The sequence below is a fragment of the Borostomias antarcticus genome, assembly GCF_949987555.1.
Source record: "Borostomias antarcticus genome assembly, chromosome: 12".
Taxonomy (NCBI): domain Eukaryota; kingdom Metazoa; phylum Chordata; class Actinopteri; order Stomiiformes; family Stomiidae; genus Borostomias; species Borostomias antarcticus.
Window position 1 is genome coordinate 23,677,140 of NC_140245.1, and position 20,002 is coordinate 23,697,141.

Genomic DNA, 20,002 nt, shown 5'->3' on the forward strand with positions numbered 1-20,002 from the left:
AGCCAATTGTTTCTCAATAAACAGTTATGTCATCCTCTGAGTCCGAATGTAGGCTAATAGACCGGCAGCTCTAAATGCCTTCCCAATCAATGAGACATGGTTGTAAAAATGATGTTTTATTGATGAAAAGGGTAAAACTGAAGAGTCATTGCATTGATCGATGCAGTCCGCTACCAGCAAACACTGAAAATACAGGTCCTCCAGCGAACCTGGACTAGACTATTGTAACCCCCCACCCCCCCAAATTCTTTTATATTCAAATAAACTGGAGGAACCGGTTTCCTAGCCCTGGATCGTGGGAGTAGCCTGCGTTAGCGGGTGCTTTGCCATGACCGGCCATTGAATTTATGTGTTGCCATTCATTTAAACCACCATCTCATCTAGACTACTTCTGTTGCAGCATTTTTACATTTATGCTTTCATGATTTTAGAGCGCAATAAACATTTTTGCAGGATTCCAAAAAGTCCATCCATTCATCCAACTTTGTTCTGAGCGCAGCGCAGGCTGGTAGCCTACTGTCAAGGCTCACGACTGATGCACTCCCTTAACACGTCTCTTCCCAGGCCATCAAGATAATTTCAATATGAAAGACCTTGGGATTCCAGGAGTCAAGGCCGTTTCAGACGGGGAGCGACATTCCGCCTGCGTTCTCGCTCGGATCAGCGGGGGAGGCACGCGTCCTGCGCGCAGCGGGGCAAGCTGACTACAATTCAGCTCTTGTCGCGGGCGGGCGTGTGCAGCATAGTTCCATATGAGAACACTCCTCGGTCCAATTCCGTATAGTAGATCAGCCTGTGTAGCCTACTTTCAACGAATGTATTATTAGACATAATATCATAATAATATATAAAGCCTTCAACGACCTCCTGCTGCCTGCCTGATGGTCTCAGGGCTAAAGAGACCGCGCGATCATTCCTCTAGCTGCTTTGCTGCTAATGCGAGTTCGTCTCCGTTCCTGCCCGAGAAACAGAAGTTGAACTTATAGCATCAAAATAGCTACAGGAATCAACGTTGTAAAGTTATCTATCTGCTTTTTAGCCACCGACAGCTACCGTTAATATTATGGAAGCTGCTGTCGTGAGCTAACGTGCTATCACGGTCTCATCGTGCAGCTTCACAGCCTGCTATTAGCAGACAGCATTAAGTTGACAAAATCACACTTGCACATCATTAGAATTCCAACCATTTATATGGGATTTATCATTCAACTAAACATGGAACCTGAATAGCCTAGGCTACTACCTGATATTTCAACCTGCTGCCATCAGTGATCGGCGCGTCTGCTTGTTTGAGTCATGAATATCTTACGCAGTTACATTCCATGTGTCCCAAAACTGTTAAATCATTCCCCATGTAGTTCACTATGAGTCGCACTCAATACATCCATGGTAATAGGGAGGGAGTGAGTGAACCATTTCAAACACATCTCTGGTCATCTCCGTTAGCCATCTTACTCGTCCTGATGCCATGTTCCATATGAGAACACTCAGCCTAATGTATTAAACTTCTACTTGTCCCGACAGTTAACAGATATAGACCCGGCGACAGTTACAGAGATAGAAACTATAAATAGATAGGCTTTGTTCGTAATAATTAAATTACAACCAGACAGACAACAAGGAGTTTGAGAACGGTAGGCTAATCTAATGTGCGAGCCAGCAATGGGTCAATGAGTGGTATTACTGCGCCCCTATGGGCAGGCGAGCGGTGGTGCGGAATGACGTAAAGCGCCTGTTAGAATACCGCGGGTCAAGTTACATTCTTATGTTCCCACATCTGTACAGCACATTTATGTTGTACATGATTGTACACATGTGGATGGATGTCCTGTATCTAATGTCAATGCCTGTATGCAGTATTTGAATCAGTGGTTATCAATAGTTTGCATTGTTACTGTTGCTATTACTTAGTAGCATTTGTTCATTCTGAAGAAGGGCTTGTTGCCCGAAACGTCACCTCGGGGTCAATAAAAAATCCTGGGAACATATTTCTGGTGTGAAGACTACTTTTCCTGATGAGTTTGTTTTTCTGTCTAGCACTCAGTTTTAAACATTAATGTGCCTTTGTCCATTTACTGTTGCATTTCATTGAACAAATTCCTTGTTTCCGAGGGTTGAAAAGGGTTGTTCTGACTAAATGGGTGATTGTAATTCCAGTTCATAACTCCAGTGTGAAACTGGGGCAAGTTTAATGAGGGCCTTTGAGATCAAATTTTGATGCTATCATTTGACATCAGCAATGATTTGTGGGTTATTTTTTTATTTCTTCTCATGTCTGAATTCAACTTGTTAACTTCAGTGAATAGAATTATGAATAACTAATGTGAGAAGAGTTTGGAATATCTGTGTAGAAATCTGTCTAGTTCTGAGAAATACGACCGACCACATACTGTACATGATTTGAAATATTGAATGTGTGTAATTTATAAAAGTTTGGATTCTGGAAACCCCATAGCGATCCATTAATACTTACTTTGTAAATTTGGAGACGACTGGAATGTTCTATTGCTGGTGAAAAAGAGTCAAAAAATAGATCGCTGTCACTGTTACAATTTGTAAATGTTGACACCAAGAGTGCCACTTTCATTGCATATTAAAAAGCCTGTCATTCCCCTATTTTTATAAGTATGTAAATTCAATAGATGTGATTTGGCATGTCGTGTTTTTTTAAAAGATATTTTAAGGCATTTCTGCTTTATTATGATAGGACAGTGGAAGGACAGACAGGAAAGAGAGAGCAGGGGAAGACGTGCCCGTTGAGCTACTGGGGTGCCCCCTGATATGTCATGGTTGATTCCTTACTTGGTCACATACCACAGGTGACCCTGGCATCAACTGCGACCAGAATAATGTCTTTGCTGTTCTCAGTCATTCAAGCATTAAGCTCTGTTCCACACCATTTGTTATCCCCCATAATAACACATGCACACTAAGTAAGTAGCCTTGAGAACTGGTTCCCCATAGGGCAGGAGCCTATCTCCTGTTTCCTTAGCGTGAGGCAGCTTGATGTACAAGTACACCCCCTGGACATGACGCTAGTATGTCGCAGGGACTCACCCCCCAATCCAACCCTTGATGCTGAGTGCCAAGCAGGGAGGCATCGGGTACCATTTTTTAATAGTCTTTGGTATGACTCGGCCAGGGATCGAACTCTCAACCTCCCAGTCTCAGGGCGGACACTCTAACCACGAGGCCACTGAGCTGACACATGCACACTGATATGGCGATAATTCAGTTCAAATATGCCCAGCCCCCTAGTTGACTCTTCTCCTCCTGTGTTTCTGGCTACTGAACTATAAATACTGTCAACATTGCTTGGGAAGCTCATCTCAAAGGGAGATGAGAGAAGATGACAGATAGAGAAAGCATGTCTGAAATTTAATAATTGAAAAGGTTTCTGTGTCTTGTCAGTGTAGGCTCTCTGGTTCTGTGTTTGGCCTTCCAGCTGTTGGGAATATGTAGCGAGAGGTGGGATTGTAGAGGGAGGGTCAGGGGTCCGTGTCCCAGTTAAGCCATGCTCTGCTCAGGCCTGGGTATCTGGGAGCTGATCCCTCGTTCACAGAGTCCTGAGCAGAGATGAGAAGGTTGGGAGGGGAGCCCCTCAGCACTGCTGGGGAAGAAGGATCAAAGAGCTCAGTTAAGCAGGGCTGCTACTCAACCCAGACTTCAACCAACCAACCAACCAACCAATCAACCAATCAACCAACCAATCAATCAACCAACCAACCAACCAATCAACCAACCAACCAACCAACCAACCAACCAACCTACTAATCAAACAACCAGCCAACCAACCAACCAACCAACCAACCGACCAATCTAACAACCAACCAACCAACCAACCAATCAACCAACCAAACCAACCAACCAACCAATCAATAAACCAACAAACCAACCAACCAACCAACCAACCATCTAACAAACCAACCAACCAACCAACCAACCAATCAACGAACCAACCACACCCTCTAATCTCTGGAGTCACATGAGTTGACAGGGAGGCCTTGTGTCAAACCCAAACGTTCCCTAACAAGTCTCTGGACATCACATTAACACTGGAACAAGTCAGTAATGGAAAAACTGGCATCATATCCAAGTTTTTGTACTCAGAATCAATTGCTTCTACAGTATGTATGACATTTCTCTTCTAATCTGCTTTCACTGTAGCTGTATCTAAAGAAACCACACACTTTTCAATACTTTGCAACACTGCATAACGTAGGCTTCAAATAAACCTGTCCATGCTTCTAAGATAGCAGGGTTAGGCTACATGAAAAAGATAAACACCCTGGATACACACTGCGGTGTGAATGCTCAGTGAAGCTCGAGAAACTAGAAATGAAAACTAGAAAAAAATAAAATAGCAAGCCAAAAAAGAAGTCTTCATGAATCAAAATCAGCTTTTCCTACTCAGAAACAGAAAACATATTCTAACTGGCAGACATTCAGAACCACCTCACATTACTGAGCTATCCGGCACTATTTCAAACTGATGTCATCTCCTGACACAGTCAATATTGATCTGGCAGGGTGATGATGCAACATTCTCTCTTCTCCCTTGGCATAAGTATTGGTCTAATTTGCAGTACTTAGTTCAGGTCAGGTAAGGGCACCAGATGGACCACTGCTGAACACTACAAAACGCTAATGCTCTCAGAGAGCCAAATCAATCCTGAGAGAATCTTCCCAAACCAAACCAAAGTACAGCTGCATGTCCCAGAGCTGCAGTTGGCCTGAGAGAGAGGAACATCCAGTAGACTGGAACAGGACCAACCTCATCGCTATGGGGATATGAAAACAAACAGGAGATGAACAACGATGATGATGATGATGAGGAGGAGGAGAAGGAGGATATGAAGACAAACAGAGAGAAGATGAACAAAGCTGATGATGATGAGGAGGAGGAGGAGGAGGAGGATATGAAAACAAACAAGAGAAGATGGACTAAGATGATGAGGATGATGATGATGAGGAGGAGGAGGAGGAGGAGGAGGATATGAAAACAAACAGAGAGAAGATGGACTAAGAAGATGATGATGATGATGATGATGATGAGGAGGAGGAGGAGGAGGAGGAGGATATGAAAACAAACAAGAGAAGATGAACAAAGATGATGATGATGATGATGATATGAAAACAAAAAAAACAAAAAAGTTCTGCCATAATCCCATCATGCAACAGTGACGTACAGTACACTACAGCTGCAAGGATTACTCAATAATGCATCAGAGCCCACAGGCCTCCGGGAAGCGGATGGTCGGTAATCAAAAGTAGGAGTTAAGGATTTCTAAATAGGGCCCTATAAATAACTAGGGACAGAAATGAGGGCATGTAAAATTGATGAGGGCTGGATTCAAACCCCACGAGGTTTGACGCGAGGAGAGAGTGAGACTGGCATGTTCAATGGCCTGGCACCGTGGGCGTGCGGCCATGGAAGATAGAACTGGATTGAGTCAGTGAGCACGGGTGACCAAACACCTGGCTACAAGGAGATACCGCCAGGCTACAAGGAGATAGCGTCAGGGGGAAATACCCAGCAGCAGTCCACGCTGTCTGCTGTTGGGTTTTTCTTCCAACTAGAAGGAAAAGCAAATAAAACATACTGTGCAAACCGAGTGTGAACCAACAAAAATTGGAACGGAGTCAACTGAAGAATCTTAAGATCAATGTTTACCATCTGAGAACTAGGAGAGTATGAGCTGAGATGCCGTGAGATGTTGAGCCTGTCAGAGGGGTAAATATGTTTTTTTCCTGTCCGTTTTCCAGATAGATTAAGGCTACCGCATAAGTGCTCTCAGACTTGACCAATGAATAGTGGAGAATTCTGGGTAAAAATCAGTGGCTTGACATCTAATAGGCAGAGGGGTCACACATCATCAGAAAAGGGTCACGATGACCTCACAATTCATCAAATCACGGCGCAGGTCAGAACAAAAGCACATACTGTATTGAAACATACCGTCAACCAGTCCAAGTCCAGTCCAAGTCCAGTCCAACCAGTCAAAAGCATTAATCATTGATGGACTTCGGGAAGAAGAAACAGAGCAGCACCAAGAGTTGCTTCAACAAGAAAACAAGAAGAAATGAGTTTGAGCGATAGCATCTGCAGCTTCTCCGACAATCCTAGTCTCTTCCAGTGAACATGGCGCCATCTCAAGAGGTTTGTGATGAAAGCCAGATGAAGCCGAACAAACCAACAACTTCTAAGTGGAAGAAGTCTGTCTGTTATGGTTTCTTTATTGCCAACAAAAATGTTGCTCGCCAAGGTAAAACCGGCAGGTATGACCACGTTTTTGCCATAATCAAACCCCCCCCCCCCACACACACACCCTAACATCATGGTTTATTAATACCTCTTGTTTGGTATTAATGGCCCATATTCCAATAGTGCAACCTCTCTTTACAATTCACTGCTAGAGCCCCAAACGGCCATAAGATCATGGTACTGGTGCCACATAATCAGGGCCCGCCAGACACCTGCTCAATCACCTGGCTCTATTAAGTACTCTTCCCAGATAGCAAGCGGATCTGGGCCATATACAGGCCAGATCTGGCCCTTGTGGCTTAGTTCCGGCCCATATATGGCCCAGAATCATTACACATCCGCTTGCTATCTGGGTTCCAGATCAATGAAGAATGTTTAGCAGACTAATACGTTGTATCTGCTGCTGCTACTTTTGAAAGTATGAGTGAATTGTTCATTTTGATGAGGTTAACAGCATGAACCTAACAGCATCAGAGTGTACTCTCAACAGTACCTGCTTTGATCAAAGAGTCTTTGAAGAGTCAGTAGCGTGAATCAAGTGATTTTCATCTGCTATCACGCTTCCGAATCATCACTGTCAGTTCAGTCATTTTACAGACGAATCGTTTCACACAGAACTTTCTACCTGATGACGAAGCACTTTTATCTCTGCAATGAACATTCGTTCAGTCTAAAATCTGCGTTAACAGAGCAACGCATATTGTATTAAGTGACAAAATAGTTTTTTTTTATGAAGGGGCTATGGACTCTGGAGTATGATCAGCCTGCAGTGGAGAGGGAACAAACTGTACTTTTGAACAGATGTCTTACCGTCAAACTTTTTATGTCTGGAGACGAAGGTGGTCCTCAACGTGTGGCTCGTCTCCTCCACCAGGTTCTCGAACTCCAGCTTGCTCTGTTGGCTCAGTTTGTCCTCCATCTCGGAGGTGCAGCAGGTGTACCCCTGGGGACAGACGCGCAGGTGCTCGCCTGGGGATGGGGACACACACACACACACACACGCACACGCATGAGGAGTAGAGTCGAGCCATCAAAAGGCTGGGGGAGCGATTGATTTATGCTCTCCTGTGATTCTGGAATCCCAGAACAGACTGTATCAAACAGGAAGTAGGCGGGGCCAATGGGACGGCGTGCACAGGGCCGCCACGCCAGAACACAGGAACAGATGGGAACTCTGATGAAGCCCAAGACCCAGATACCATTACTGGAAAACTAGCTTGGATCTCACCTATGAATTCTGCTTAAAATCATATAGAAATATCCCATCATTTGAGCTGTATATACAAAGGATGCTCAGTGGCAGTTTGCTGCATGATTTATTTAGGCAGCGATGAGATGTGTTATATTTCAAAGGCTGGTTGTTGCCATTATCAGTTTTTCAGAAACTGTATATCGAGTACTGTATGTTTGTAGATGTAGAGCATCTCGTACAATCACTGTAATTGCACAACCCACAAAGTCACCTGAGTGTACTCTGTGCCAAATCCCCCCAAAATAAATCATCTTTGTACGTAAAAGTCAGTTCTCTGCAAATTCAGCACTAGAGTGAGATGAGGTGAGAACATGTCCGCCTAGGGTTCAGAAGCGACGCATGTCCCCCATCACACATTAGCTGTGTTCGGAATCGCTCCCTATTCACTATATAGTGCACTATATAGGGCGTCAGCCATTTTGTTTGTAGTGTCCGAATTCTCCACAGAATTTGCATCCCTATATAGTCCACTATTTATTATTTTCACCTTGATTTCCAGGGAACAGTGCATGTACCCTACATTTTCTCCGTTCCCTAGGTAGTTCACTACATGGTGAACCCTATATAGGGAATAGGGAGTGAGGGAACGAGGGAGCGATTCTGAACACAGCTATTGTGATTGAATATCCCTCCACCTCCCTGTGATAAAATATCCTGTCTGCAACATTATCACACTCATTTTCTAGCTCTGAATTTGCTGCAAAAATGACGTTCACTTGTCACCCACGTGTGTAGACGATACGCCAGCCCCAGGATTAAGTGACCTCAAATCCCAGACGAGAAGTCATTCTGACGTGACAGTAAGTGATGGATTGCTGCTGGGAGAATGCTGTGTCATCTAGGGGTGGGTCCAATTAATCGTTCATGATGGTCAAAGTCGATTTTTTGGTCACTAATCGATTTTGGGTCTTTTTTTCCCAATAAACACGTCCTTTAAAAAATATTTAAATTGAACTGAACTAATGGGGGATAAATTACATGGAATTACAGTGTCAAAATCAATGGAATTGTGGTGTTTACTTTTTTTTTCATTCAAATAAACACTAATTTGAAAACGTTGGAAATCTTTCGAATGTCGTCCAAAAAATGATTAATCGATTAATCACTCATACCACCCACTGATTAATCGACTATGAAAAATGTGCACATCCCTAGTCTCATCGTCCTCGGGTGTGGCAGAATCCTGGTTCTGTGCCTGGAGCAGCCTCACCACCTGACACCAGCGCACCGCCAGCAGTAATGTGCCAACACTGGCCTCTATGGCATGGGCGTCTACTCCATGCCTGTAAGAAAACACACATACACACACCACACACGCACACACACTATACACACACACACACGCAAACACACGCGCAAACACACACACACACACGCAAACACACACACAATCACACACACGTACACACCACACACGCACATACATTACACACACACACACACACACACACATGCAAACACACACACACACACAAACACACACACACACACAAACACACACGCACACACACCACACACACACACATACACACACACACAACCCTACAGGCACACACACAGATTACAGTGTGTCAGATCATACCACTGTAGCTTATCTATTTCCCCTTAGTGCTCACACACACTTCCAACACTCTACAAACGTCACCTTCACATGCTTCTTCCTATTAAAATTAATAGATGTTGAATTTGGATGGCTTCTCCTTATTTCAAAGGACTGGCATGCTACTGTATAGAGGCCAATCCTAAAACCCGGGGGAGCAAGCAGAAATACAGTGACAAGGGAGCGACTCCCCAGAAATCTCAGGGGGGCTAGGCTCGACTCCAAGCCCCTGCAGTCGGGGGAAAAGCTTTGAAGCTAAGCAGGCTTGGCAAAGCACTATAAATTCCGGAGCATTCCAGCCAAAGTGCTTGACTCCCCACCGATAAAGGGTGGCGAACAGCCATATAAAAGTGGTTACACAGTGATGTGTCATGCAGTGGTTCTAAGCTAAAAAAGCAGAGCCTTTTAATGTGCAAAGAATATGTTCTCGGGAGCATTAATGTAAAGAAGCACTCTGCAGCATGCAAAACAACCGCCATTTTAGAACACTCAACCAGTCATTACTTCAGATTGCTGGAACAGCTTGTTCAAAATGTCTCTGTTCAAGATCTGCCCAGTGAGCTTTACAATGGGAATGAATGGTGGCCATATCACCATGTCTCCAGTTTAAATAAAGCTCATCGGGCCGAATCCTCTCCTAGCAATAATAGAAGAGGATAGCACTTTCTTTGTATAGCAGGCGGCATTGATTTATTTTGCTCTCCTCTCAATCCTCTTCCCCCACTCAACAATCACACCACACGCTTAAAACGAGCAGCACGTTAAGACGTGTTAAAACGGCGTGTCGATTCAGCGTTTAAGAGCCTTACTCAAGAGCGCACTGTCTGAAGCTGGCATGGTAACCGTAGCCAGCAGCCCTTCAATCTATCCCGACCGCCATCTCCCGCAGATGATTGACCAACGCCTGGAAGCCGAGCGAGACAAAATTGATTGAGCTCCTCTTTTATGTCTGAAATCCCTTCACCACAATGCCTGCAAACAAACTGGCAGAGTGTCAGTTGGGAGTGGCGGGATAATGCTGTGTGGTCAGACGCGTTGGTGGGAAACGTAATCCAGTTGGGGGGGTTTCAGACGTGCGGAGTGTGGTGAAGATCGAGCTCATCGTTCATCTTTTTTTTTTTTCATGCGTCTGTATCCATGGCGAATGGAACATGACCAACACACGTGACCGTAGTGCGGTAGTGAGGGAAGAATTTGATCAAGAGATGTTTTTCATGTACAATGGGTGACCTCACTCTACTGTCTTCCCCTGTCAGTCTCCAGTCTTTGTGGGTTGTGCAATTACAGTAATTGTATGAGATGCTCTACATCTACAAACATACAGTACTCTATAGTTACTGAAAAACTGCTTCTGGCAACAACCAGCCTTTGAAATACAGTGATCTCTCATCTGTGTCTAAATAAATCATACAGCAAACTGCCAACATGGGCTTGTTGGCTATACAGAAGAATCTTTGATCAAAGTTCCGTCGATTTGAAGTTGTTCATTTCCAACCCGGGCGAAGCCGGGGTGTTTGCGTGCCATCTTGGCCTTGACAGCTGCTTCATTTCCATCAGCTCAACAACAGATGTTGAGAGACACTGCTGCCCATATTCCCATTAGGAGGGAGACGATCTGAGATGGAAATACATGTAATTGCAGAGGGCAAGATAATTAAAGACGAAAAGTAATCTTCCTAGGGGGATTTCATGGTGAAGCGTTCTGGCGTCGGTTCGAATGTTTTCTAATCAAAGCATAGTGAGGCATGAGAAAACCCCGGCGCATCTTACAAGGACAATCACATATTAGTTGTTTTGTGCATTTCATTGTCGCGCAGATGAGTGTGATCATTCGGGATCATTATCTTTGGGAAGGAGAACATGATTGAAGCATAGCGTTGTAATTAACTCGAATTGCTGACTGCGGCCTAGTGGGTTTGCTCACGCAGGCCAAGTCAATGTGTGGAATGCTGAGAGGGAATATGGCAGGACAAAGCCCATTTAACACAAGCAATCAGTCAGGCTGGCCCGACTCAAGAGCGCTCGCCATGTTCCCCAAACTGGTGTAATCATCACTTTGCGATTACAATGTAAGGGTTTGACACATGGGTTTAATCAACTGTCTCCACTGTTGGAAAACAGAAAACAGGATGTTTGAGCTCTTTGTGCAGCAACGCTGGGAAGTAGATCAATTGCTCTCTAATAATGAGTGAGAGCGTCCATGATGATGTTGGGGGTGAAACTACAGTAGAACGACAGCCAAGGAACGTTGTTGTAAGCAAATGTCATCCTCCATCTCAATTAAATGTGTTTTGTCTGCCGTATTTACTTGTAATATTTATTGAGGTGTGTGTGTGTGTGGGGGGGGGGGGTGGCAGGGTATTTATATTGAAGTTCTTTATTAGGAAATACCCCTTGAGATGTCCCATCTCGTCTTCGAGGGGGCCCTTGGCGACAGTAAACAGTATACAGTAAACAACACAATATACAAGAAGAGTAACAACATAATGTCATACATAACAGTAAAAGTCAGACACACATAAAACAAGACAGAACAACAGAAACCACAACAACAACAACAACCCTAACCTATGTCCATAGTCATGGTAATCACAACCCAGATAGCAAGCGGATCTGGGCCATATATGGGCCGGAACTAAACCACAAGGGCCTGTATATGGCCCAGATCCGCTTGCTATCTGGGAGCCCAAATTGGATGAGTAAAGGCATTACACGACAGCGGCTGTACATGAGGTCGGCATTACGGAACTTTCGCATACTGTAAACGTTCCATGGCGAGAAATGTGATGCGCTCTGACAGATTACGGCCTTCAACGAAACGGGGTGTGGTTTTGAATAACGTCTCGCACCTGAAAGACGCAGGATGAGACGTAGTATTCGTCCCGTTGCTTTTCCCACACTAGCAAAGTCCTGGACGCTTATACTCAATGCTGAATATGAATATGGTTTACGAGCAGTTCATGAACACTGTATATAAATCATATAATTAAGGAGTTTCACTCCCAAGTTGTCACAGTATCATTTAAACAATTGTCAGGCCCTGGCTGCTGGCTTGTCATAGTAAATCACTGTGCTGCCAGGAATTAGGCCTGGGGGCGGGACAGGAAGCTGACATCTGACAGATGGGCTTCTGATAGGTGTCTGAGACTGTCAATCATCTCCTTAAGACACCATACAGAACCTCCCCTAGTGACTCCTATGGACACCATGAGGCCAGAGTGAACCTTTAACCCTTTAACAAACCCCGACGACCTCATCTTTAAGGCAATACAACATGCTGAAAGAATATTGGAACTGGAATTCAGATTTGCAGGTTTATTTTTGTGGTCTGCAAAACAGTGGCAAGAAATCCATTTCCATCTCCGGTTTTTGTAATAGGTTTTTCTTTTACCTGAGGTAAAATGCAAGACTGTTCTGGCACTGGAGGATGTTAAAAGCCCCGTTAGATGTTGATGGAGAAATCATTTCTCTAAAAGAAGCTTTCCAATTAAGTGGATTATCTTTTTTTGACGTAGCTCTGAGGCATGCGTTTTGTGAGAACACCAAGAAGGCCCGGAAAACAAAGACAGGAAACATAAGTGATCAAAGAGAAGACAGCGCCCATTGTCTTTCTCTGCAAGAGACATTTCAGCTTGTCTCTGTCTGCAATAAGACACTCCAATTCAAGTTGACATGACAGTAATTGCAGGGTGGATAATGGGTGATTGTTCTGTAAAACAACTGAGCTCTTTTTAAAAGTGTTGAAATGAAATAGATTGATGAGGGAATTATATCAACGAATCAAAATGTATACAAGAGAAATGTGCTGGTTTTTTTTGGCATTTCAACGATGGGAGTCAACTGGTCTGTTCAATATATATAATAAATAAATAAATAAATCAATAAATAAAAAAAATAAATAAAAAAAAAATATATAGAGAGAATTATAGTATATGCATATATATATATAATTATAGTATATGCATGTATATATATATATATATATATATATATATATTTATATATATTCTGTCTACACAGAATAACAACCAGCTAGCCAGAAACCCAATGGTCAGGTGTGGCCACATTACGAGGGTTGCCACTAGCATCACCAAGGTTGTCAGTACGTGTCCCACTGGGTGTGCTTGTGCTTCAAATTATAAAAACTGTGTCTTTATAGGTCACCACTGCCTCCGGGTTTCATCGAAGCTCGTCAGCTTTAAAATAAGATTATAAGGTTTCCCTGAGCGGCCTTCGCGTCCACAGGGATCTACTCTGCGTCGACATTCTTCACGAAAGCATCTTTAATTGGCGGGCGGAATCTCAACACAGAAGACTATAAGATATAGAGGAAGCTCTTTTGACAGTTTTCTTGTCCGGGGTAGTTCTGGGAGCAGAACAGGCCCAGCGCCCGTTCAAATTCGATGGCAAATAGTTAGATCAACTCCCAGATGTATTCATTAGTCTAGTCTACCTGTCCGTAGGGTCCACTGGCTACATGGGCAGTGCCATCTAGCGGTGTCCCCTAGCCACTCTCGCCAGCGTTTGAAGAGGGGGGGAGGTGCCCGCCAGTCCTATCGGCTTCCGCTGAAAAGTTCATGTGAGAAAAACTTGCAAAACTAGGTCTTCGAAGTGGAAATAATATGGACCACGGCGCTTTGCATCCTGGTCTCCTCCATCGACGGTATTTCAGAGGTGTGTCGGCGTCAGCGTGGGCTAAGCGGGGTCCGTGCCGCGTTTCCCTCGTCGGTAGACCCCCGCTATCCACGACAGGTAAAACACACACCGAAGCAGATCAATGGAAGAACCAGGAAGCTCCAGTTGACACCGATCACAGGTGGTCAAACGGAAACTCGGAGGGAGACGACGCGCTCTCTCAGGAACAGGGATCAAGCGAGGAGGCCGAGCCTAATTTCACAACAAATCAGCTCAGATCTCCGCCTCGCTTGTCTTCCTGGGACCGGTGTTTTCACACTGCTCCTCCGGCGCTCGATAACCCGGCGCGAGCCCTGCCGGATGAATCACCCTCGCTCGTCGCCATCGACCTGCCATCTGATCCCTCTGCCACCCTCGGGAACACCTCGGTGTAAGACTGGCTGTGCCCCCCCTCCCCCCCACTCTCTCTGGTCCTCGGTGGAGAGGAGAGCTCAGAGACTCATTATCATCCCAGTGCAGACACACGGGGCCGAGGGACCCAGGTCAACGCTCCTGGCCTCTCTGAAGATTTCGGCAGGGCAAGAGCTCCATTATCTCATTAACATTCTAAACATGGGTAGAGAGAGAGAGGGGGCAGCATGTGCTACAGCCAGCATTGATCCACCACCCTGGTAGATATCTCTCTCTCCCTCCCTCCCTCCTTCCCTCTCTCTCTCTCTCTCTCTCTCTCTCTCTCTATTTACTTACAATTCTCTTTCAACTCTCTTGCTTTGTGCTGACTTCCCCTCCTCGTTTCTCTCCCTTTCCTCCTCTTTTCTTTTTCTCTCTATCTACCTGGACCTGCTCTTCTCTAAATTGCTCCCTGTCTGCTTGCCTGTCTCTCTCTCTCCCTCTCTCTCTCTCCCTCTCTCTCTCTCCCCCTCTGGACAAAAGTGAAGCCCATTTCAGCACCATGGACAGTGGTACAGAGAGACAGTTGTGCCTGGCTCTCTCTCTCTCTCTCTCTCTCTCTCTCTGTCTCTCTTTATCTCTCTCTTCCTATTTTTCTCTCTTGCTTGGTACCCCCTCGCCCTTCTCTCAATTCCCTCTCCTTTTCTGTCTCTCTCTCTCTACCTGTGCCTCATTCACTCTCCCTCTCATGTCCTCTCGTTCCCTGTCCGCCTGTCTGCCCCCCCCCCCCCCCCCCCTCTGTCTAGACCAAACCGGATGAATGACTCCTCTATGTGAGAGAGCCCCCCCCCCCCCCCCCTCCCACTGTGTCACATCTGGGACATCAGTGTTTTGTGTCGATGGTCTCTGGCATCTTTCATCCGACTGACGTGACCTACAATAGAGGTCAGAGAGCCCAGAACAGTATCGGCGTGGGCATGAAAGTTTGTTGAATAACAGGGGGCTGGTCTGTGATGCTCCATGCAAGGTTATTTGAAGTAGGTTGTCATGGGAACACTCGCAGGGGGCGAGTTCATGATATACCACAGGTAAAGTGTCTTTACCCTGCTATTTGAGTTATTACTGCGCCACATATTAATAATATAGCTTGCTAGCTTTCTATCGATGTCTAATAATGTGGCTCAACTTTCTGGAGAGCAGCAGCAGCCTCACAAACTCATCTGATTTTGTGTTGCCGGTCTAGGATGCCCCTTGCTACAATGTTTCCCCCAAAACTTTCTGAACGTTGCATCAGTGAGTGATACACGCTGCACTCACACGCGCTTGCGTTTGATGCGTCAACATTGACTGATGCCACCGAATGGCTGCAGCCGAATGGCATTCTGGTTCCGTTGTTGTCCTGGTGCGTTGCGTTGCCTGCGTTGCTAGCGTCGAAAGTTGAGAAATGTTCAACTTTCAGATGTGTTGCTGGAGCTGCCGACCAATCAGATGTCTTGACGGAGAAAGACGTCATCGCAAGGCGGGATTTTCACATTTTTCGATACCAAGATGGAGGACAATCGCTGTTTGTTTGCAGGATAGGATGTACCCAATACCTGCGGGCACCACGTTCACGTTGCCTCAACCACAATGCATAGACGATCGCCACACGTTCGACCAGATTAGCATCCATGACAGCACTAAACGAAAATCCGGGTGGGTTTTCAAAATAGTGCGCGCAAGCAGGTTCGGAGAATCTACTGGCTGTTGTGAGCGCAGTTTCGGACAATGTGATTGGTTGTAGTTGCGTGCGGCAGACACGCCTTCCGCCATACGTTGACGGACACGCAGCGTAATAATCTCTGTGGTATTTGCCTGCATGCTGCTCTGGCTCCGCTTGCTTACTGCAAAATTAATTGGGGGACAATATCTCGATATATTTACCAAAAGCTTTCTAAACTAGCTACCTGTATGGAACTGGCCTAACATACTGTTGTTCACAGCAAGCAAGGTATCACTTGATTCAGTGTGACTATAAAAGGCTACTGTACTAGGCAGACTAATAACGTACCAAACAAACGTCATATTTAATTGGAAAAAATAGATGCCAATTAGTTTTGACAACTGGATAATTGATAACTTGCATGTTATATATGCAGCACACTTCGTTCATGGCTATCAAACTCTGGCATTAGTTTTGGTTGCTAGGGCTTGTTGTTCGTCGCTATGGAAACATACTGAAAGAAAAGGTAATAGACACTTTCCATTCCACCTACAGTTCCAAACCCAACTATTGGACGGCATCACTGTTTCCTTAGGGACCATGTTCACCATTTGAAACTGTAGCAATGTTATATTTTAGGAACTGCCTTTCTTGGTGGAGTTCACTAAAATTAATATAAAAGACACTGAAATAGTTGGTATATACCCCACAATGTTTACCGGTGATGTAACAGTTGTATAAGAGCAATAACTCACTTGAGCATTGTGGCATATCGCCAATATACCATTGGTTGTACGGTCATAGGCACGACACGAGTAAATCGTTTTCAAGCACAAATAAACATGAAATATCAAAACTGTCATGGCAACATCTCCAGCTTGCCCATAGGCCACGCCCTCTCTGGAATTATTGTTCCAATAACAATCTGAACAAGTTTTTAAGTACTTTACAAGCACTGTATGGTACGTCTTGTTGCTTGCATTGCCTTCAAACATACAGTAATTGATTCTATGCACAGTACATGATAAATTATCTGGGACACCACTTGGAAGCTGTCTTGTCTTGCCAGTGCCAGTTCCATACCCCATTTACAGTGTTCAATCACATCTGTTTGCATGTGCGATAGGGGGGAATAATGCTTTAGGCTCCATTGATCTCAGCTTGGCGGCGCCATCTGGATTTCTCTCCCAGTCGCCCAAATCGCCCACTTTCAACCATCTCCATCGGGGCGCAAGACCCAAATTGAATATGTCCAAACAAGATGACACAGAGAATTCCCACCACCCAGTCTCACCAGATGTTACCACACTTGGAAGCCGATAAAGGATTTTCCCTAACTTTCAAATAAGTTCCAGAGCTGGCGGAGGGCGTGACAGTGATGGATGGATTAAAGGATGGTTCACTGGGTGTTGTGGGGGGAGGTGTGGAGATAAGGGTTCGTCACGTCTAGGATGAAGTTGTTTTCACTCACATGCACAGAGGCTGCCACAGGCAGAGAGAGACAGCTTTCAGCTACTGTACCACTGCATTTTTTCCTTGCATCACTGAATACTTATGCTGAAGACAGCCGGAGGGCTGAAACATCGACCTGCCTGTAAATTATGTGGCTTTGAAGCAATAAAGTATCCATTTTTGGAATACGTGATTGCTGGTCCTTCTACCACTTTTGATCACTGAATACTTTGACGATTTGAAGCTGCCACAGCAGTGACAAAAATGCCTCCAGTAATCAATTTTAACAAAGGAATAGGCTATCATTCCCATTGGAATATAAATGGTTATAACAACTTATGATCGATGACGAAGGATCATGATGTAATATGATGGTAATAATGATGATGATGATGATGTCAGTGATGATGATCATATAGAATTATTCCTTCCATATTAAGCTAGACCAGAGCATCGCTTTTGATATTGCATTCTGTACCCTCAGTCTAGCACCAACAGCTCCACAGCCATCATCTGACATCATCACCACCATCTGTACCCAGATAGCAAGCGGATCTGGGCCATATACAGGCCAGATCTGGCCCTTGTGGCTTAGTTCCGGCCCATATATGGCCCAGAATCATTACACATCCGCTTGCTATCTGGGAAGGCTGTCAGGCTTTGTACTGTACATGTGTTGAGTTTAAGTGGGTACTCAAGCCATTTATACCTGGAAAGCTATGATTCTTGTGATGCAATCTATTTCAAGATACAATCACAACAGCAGGTACATTCCCCCAGCAGGAGAGAGACCACCTCAGGAGAGAGGCCTAGTCCTCCTGCGAAGCCCCAGAGAGCTTCTGCCAGCAGCAGAAGACCGAGAGGGGAGGGGGGGGAGGGGGGGGGGGGGCGGAGAGAAAGGCAGTAGCAGCAGCAGTCATGCCGGGTTTCCAACCAGCGCATCTGGAGAGAGATGGAATGATGTTGATCCAGACATAACTCCACCACAGCCCACCTTCCGACCCACCTGGACACCGGGACTTCAGATCGCAGGGATAACTACAAACACAGCCCTGCAGCTTTTTTATAGACTCTATTTTACAGACGATCATTCAAAACACCGATGACTTTGGCTCCACTCACTACTCAACGCCCTCCAACCTCGTGGGCTGATCTGACATTGCAGGCATTGTTTGCGTTCACGTCCTTGGTCATCTACTGTACATGGGTGTGGTTAAGTACTCTCCGCATTTACGGATCCCAGATAGCAAGCGGATGTGTAATGATTCTGGGCCATATATGGGCCGGAACTAAGCCACAAGGGCCAGATCTGGCCTGTATATGGCCCAGATCCGCTTGCTATCTGGGATTCACCTCACTAGCTCGATGGTGGATGTTGCTAACGAGCACAGGAGAGGCACACCGGCCTTGGATTGTCTGAGTACAATAAAGCCACTCTACGAAGAGTGCAAAGCCTGCAAAAGGAACTATCTCCTGACCCCTCAGCTCCACTGCGTCCATTGGCGTCGACTGTCGGCGTCCGTCAAAAATCACGAAATTAACCTTGGCGATTCTCTAACGTCGGACGTAGGCATCGAACGCAGTGACTGCTGTCATTAATTAAATGGATTAATTTCCTTAGCGTCTGATAGTCGATGGTTGATGCAGACGCTAACCCAGACAGCAATCAAATCAGGGCCATATACAGGCCAGATCTGGCACTTGTGGCTTAGTTCCGGCCCATATATGGCCCAGATCTGCTTGCTATCTGGGAACGGACCCAGTGGAGCCAAGCCGTTAGCCAGGCCATTAATAAGAGAACAGTTGCCTCCAAAGCCTGTATTGGCCTCAAACAATATACTGTATGTGAAAGGAGCCTGTTCGCCGAGGATATAATCTCTTTGTGCTGGCGGACGCCAGGAACGGATATACTTGGGATTTTTTCTTTGTCTAAGAGGGAAAGTTGCAGGAAACCAATGGCAAGGGGCCCAGTTAGGCGTCGATGATGGAGCTGATCAACACGCAGTTGCTGGTCGCCGGCTACAAGCTCTTTGTTGACAATTTTTACACAAGTTCCACTCTTTTCTTGCAAGCTCACATTCTATTCCACGCCGCATCAGTCTGGATGTCTGATCATTCTAACGGAATCCACTCAAACCGAGATTGGTTCATGCTAATCACAACCGTATCTAATATGGGGCACACACACACACACACACACAATGTTTACAGGAATTGGAGATCACGATACACACCACGAAACACACGGAAAGTCATAATCGACGCCACAAATTATCTGTAAAAAGGCTGCATTGCGATCCAACCAATGTAAACAGTATGCTGGCGCATATACAGTATAGCAAACCTATCAAGCACATTTTCATTTTTCCAGTGGGTGCATTGGCTTTCTCTCTGGCTCGGGCCCTGAGGCGCCCATGGCGTCGGCGCCTACGGTTCACGAACTTCTAATTTACTTTGGTTGCATCTTATAAGCGTTATAGGTTAATTTTACAGGAACGGTAACACCAGTAGCGTCTATATAAGCCTTCATGCCAACTAAATGCATGACCCACTGCTTCTACGTCCTCTGATATTATAGGTTATGGCCTCTCTCTGGGTATTTCATAAACCCAATCTCCCGGGTCTGCTCACTACTCCATTCCCGGTAATTCCTAGTCCATTTTTTACGCATTAACGCTCTTATGAGCATTTTTACAGTTCTCTGCC

The 20,002-nt window shown here is 45.3% G+C and overlaps 1 protein-coding gene across 1 annotated transcript in view; it reads right to left on the reverse strand.

Moving 5' to 3' along the window:
• Window positions 1-20,002, reverse strand: part of gpc6a (glypican 6a) — a gene marked incomplete at both ends in the record, with an annotated part of 128,691 nt that overhangs the window by 95,298 nt on the left and 13,391 nt on the right. The window contains one exon of the mRNA XM_084446525.1: window positions 7,076-7,234. Coding sequence (XP_084302651.1) covers window positions 7,076-7,234 — 159 coding nt within the window. The remainder of the gene's footprint in view (window positions 1-7,075; window positions 7,235-20,002) is intronic.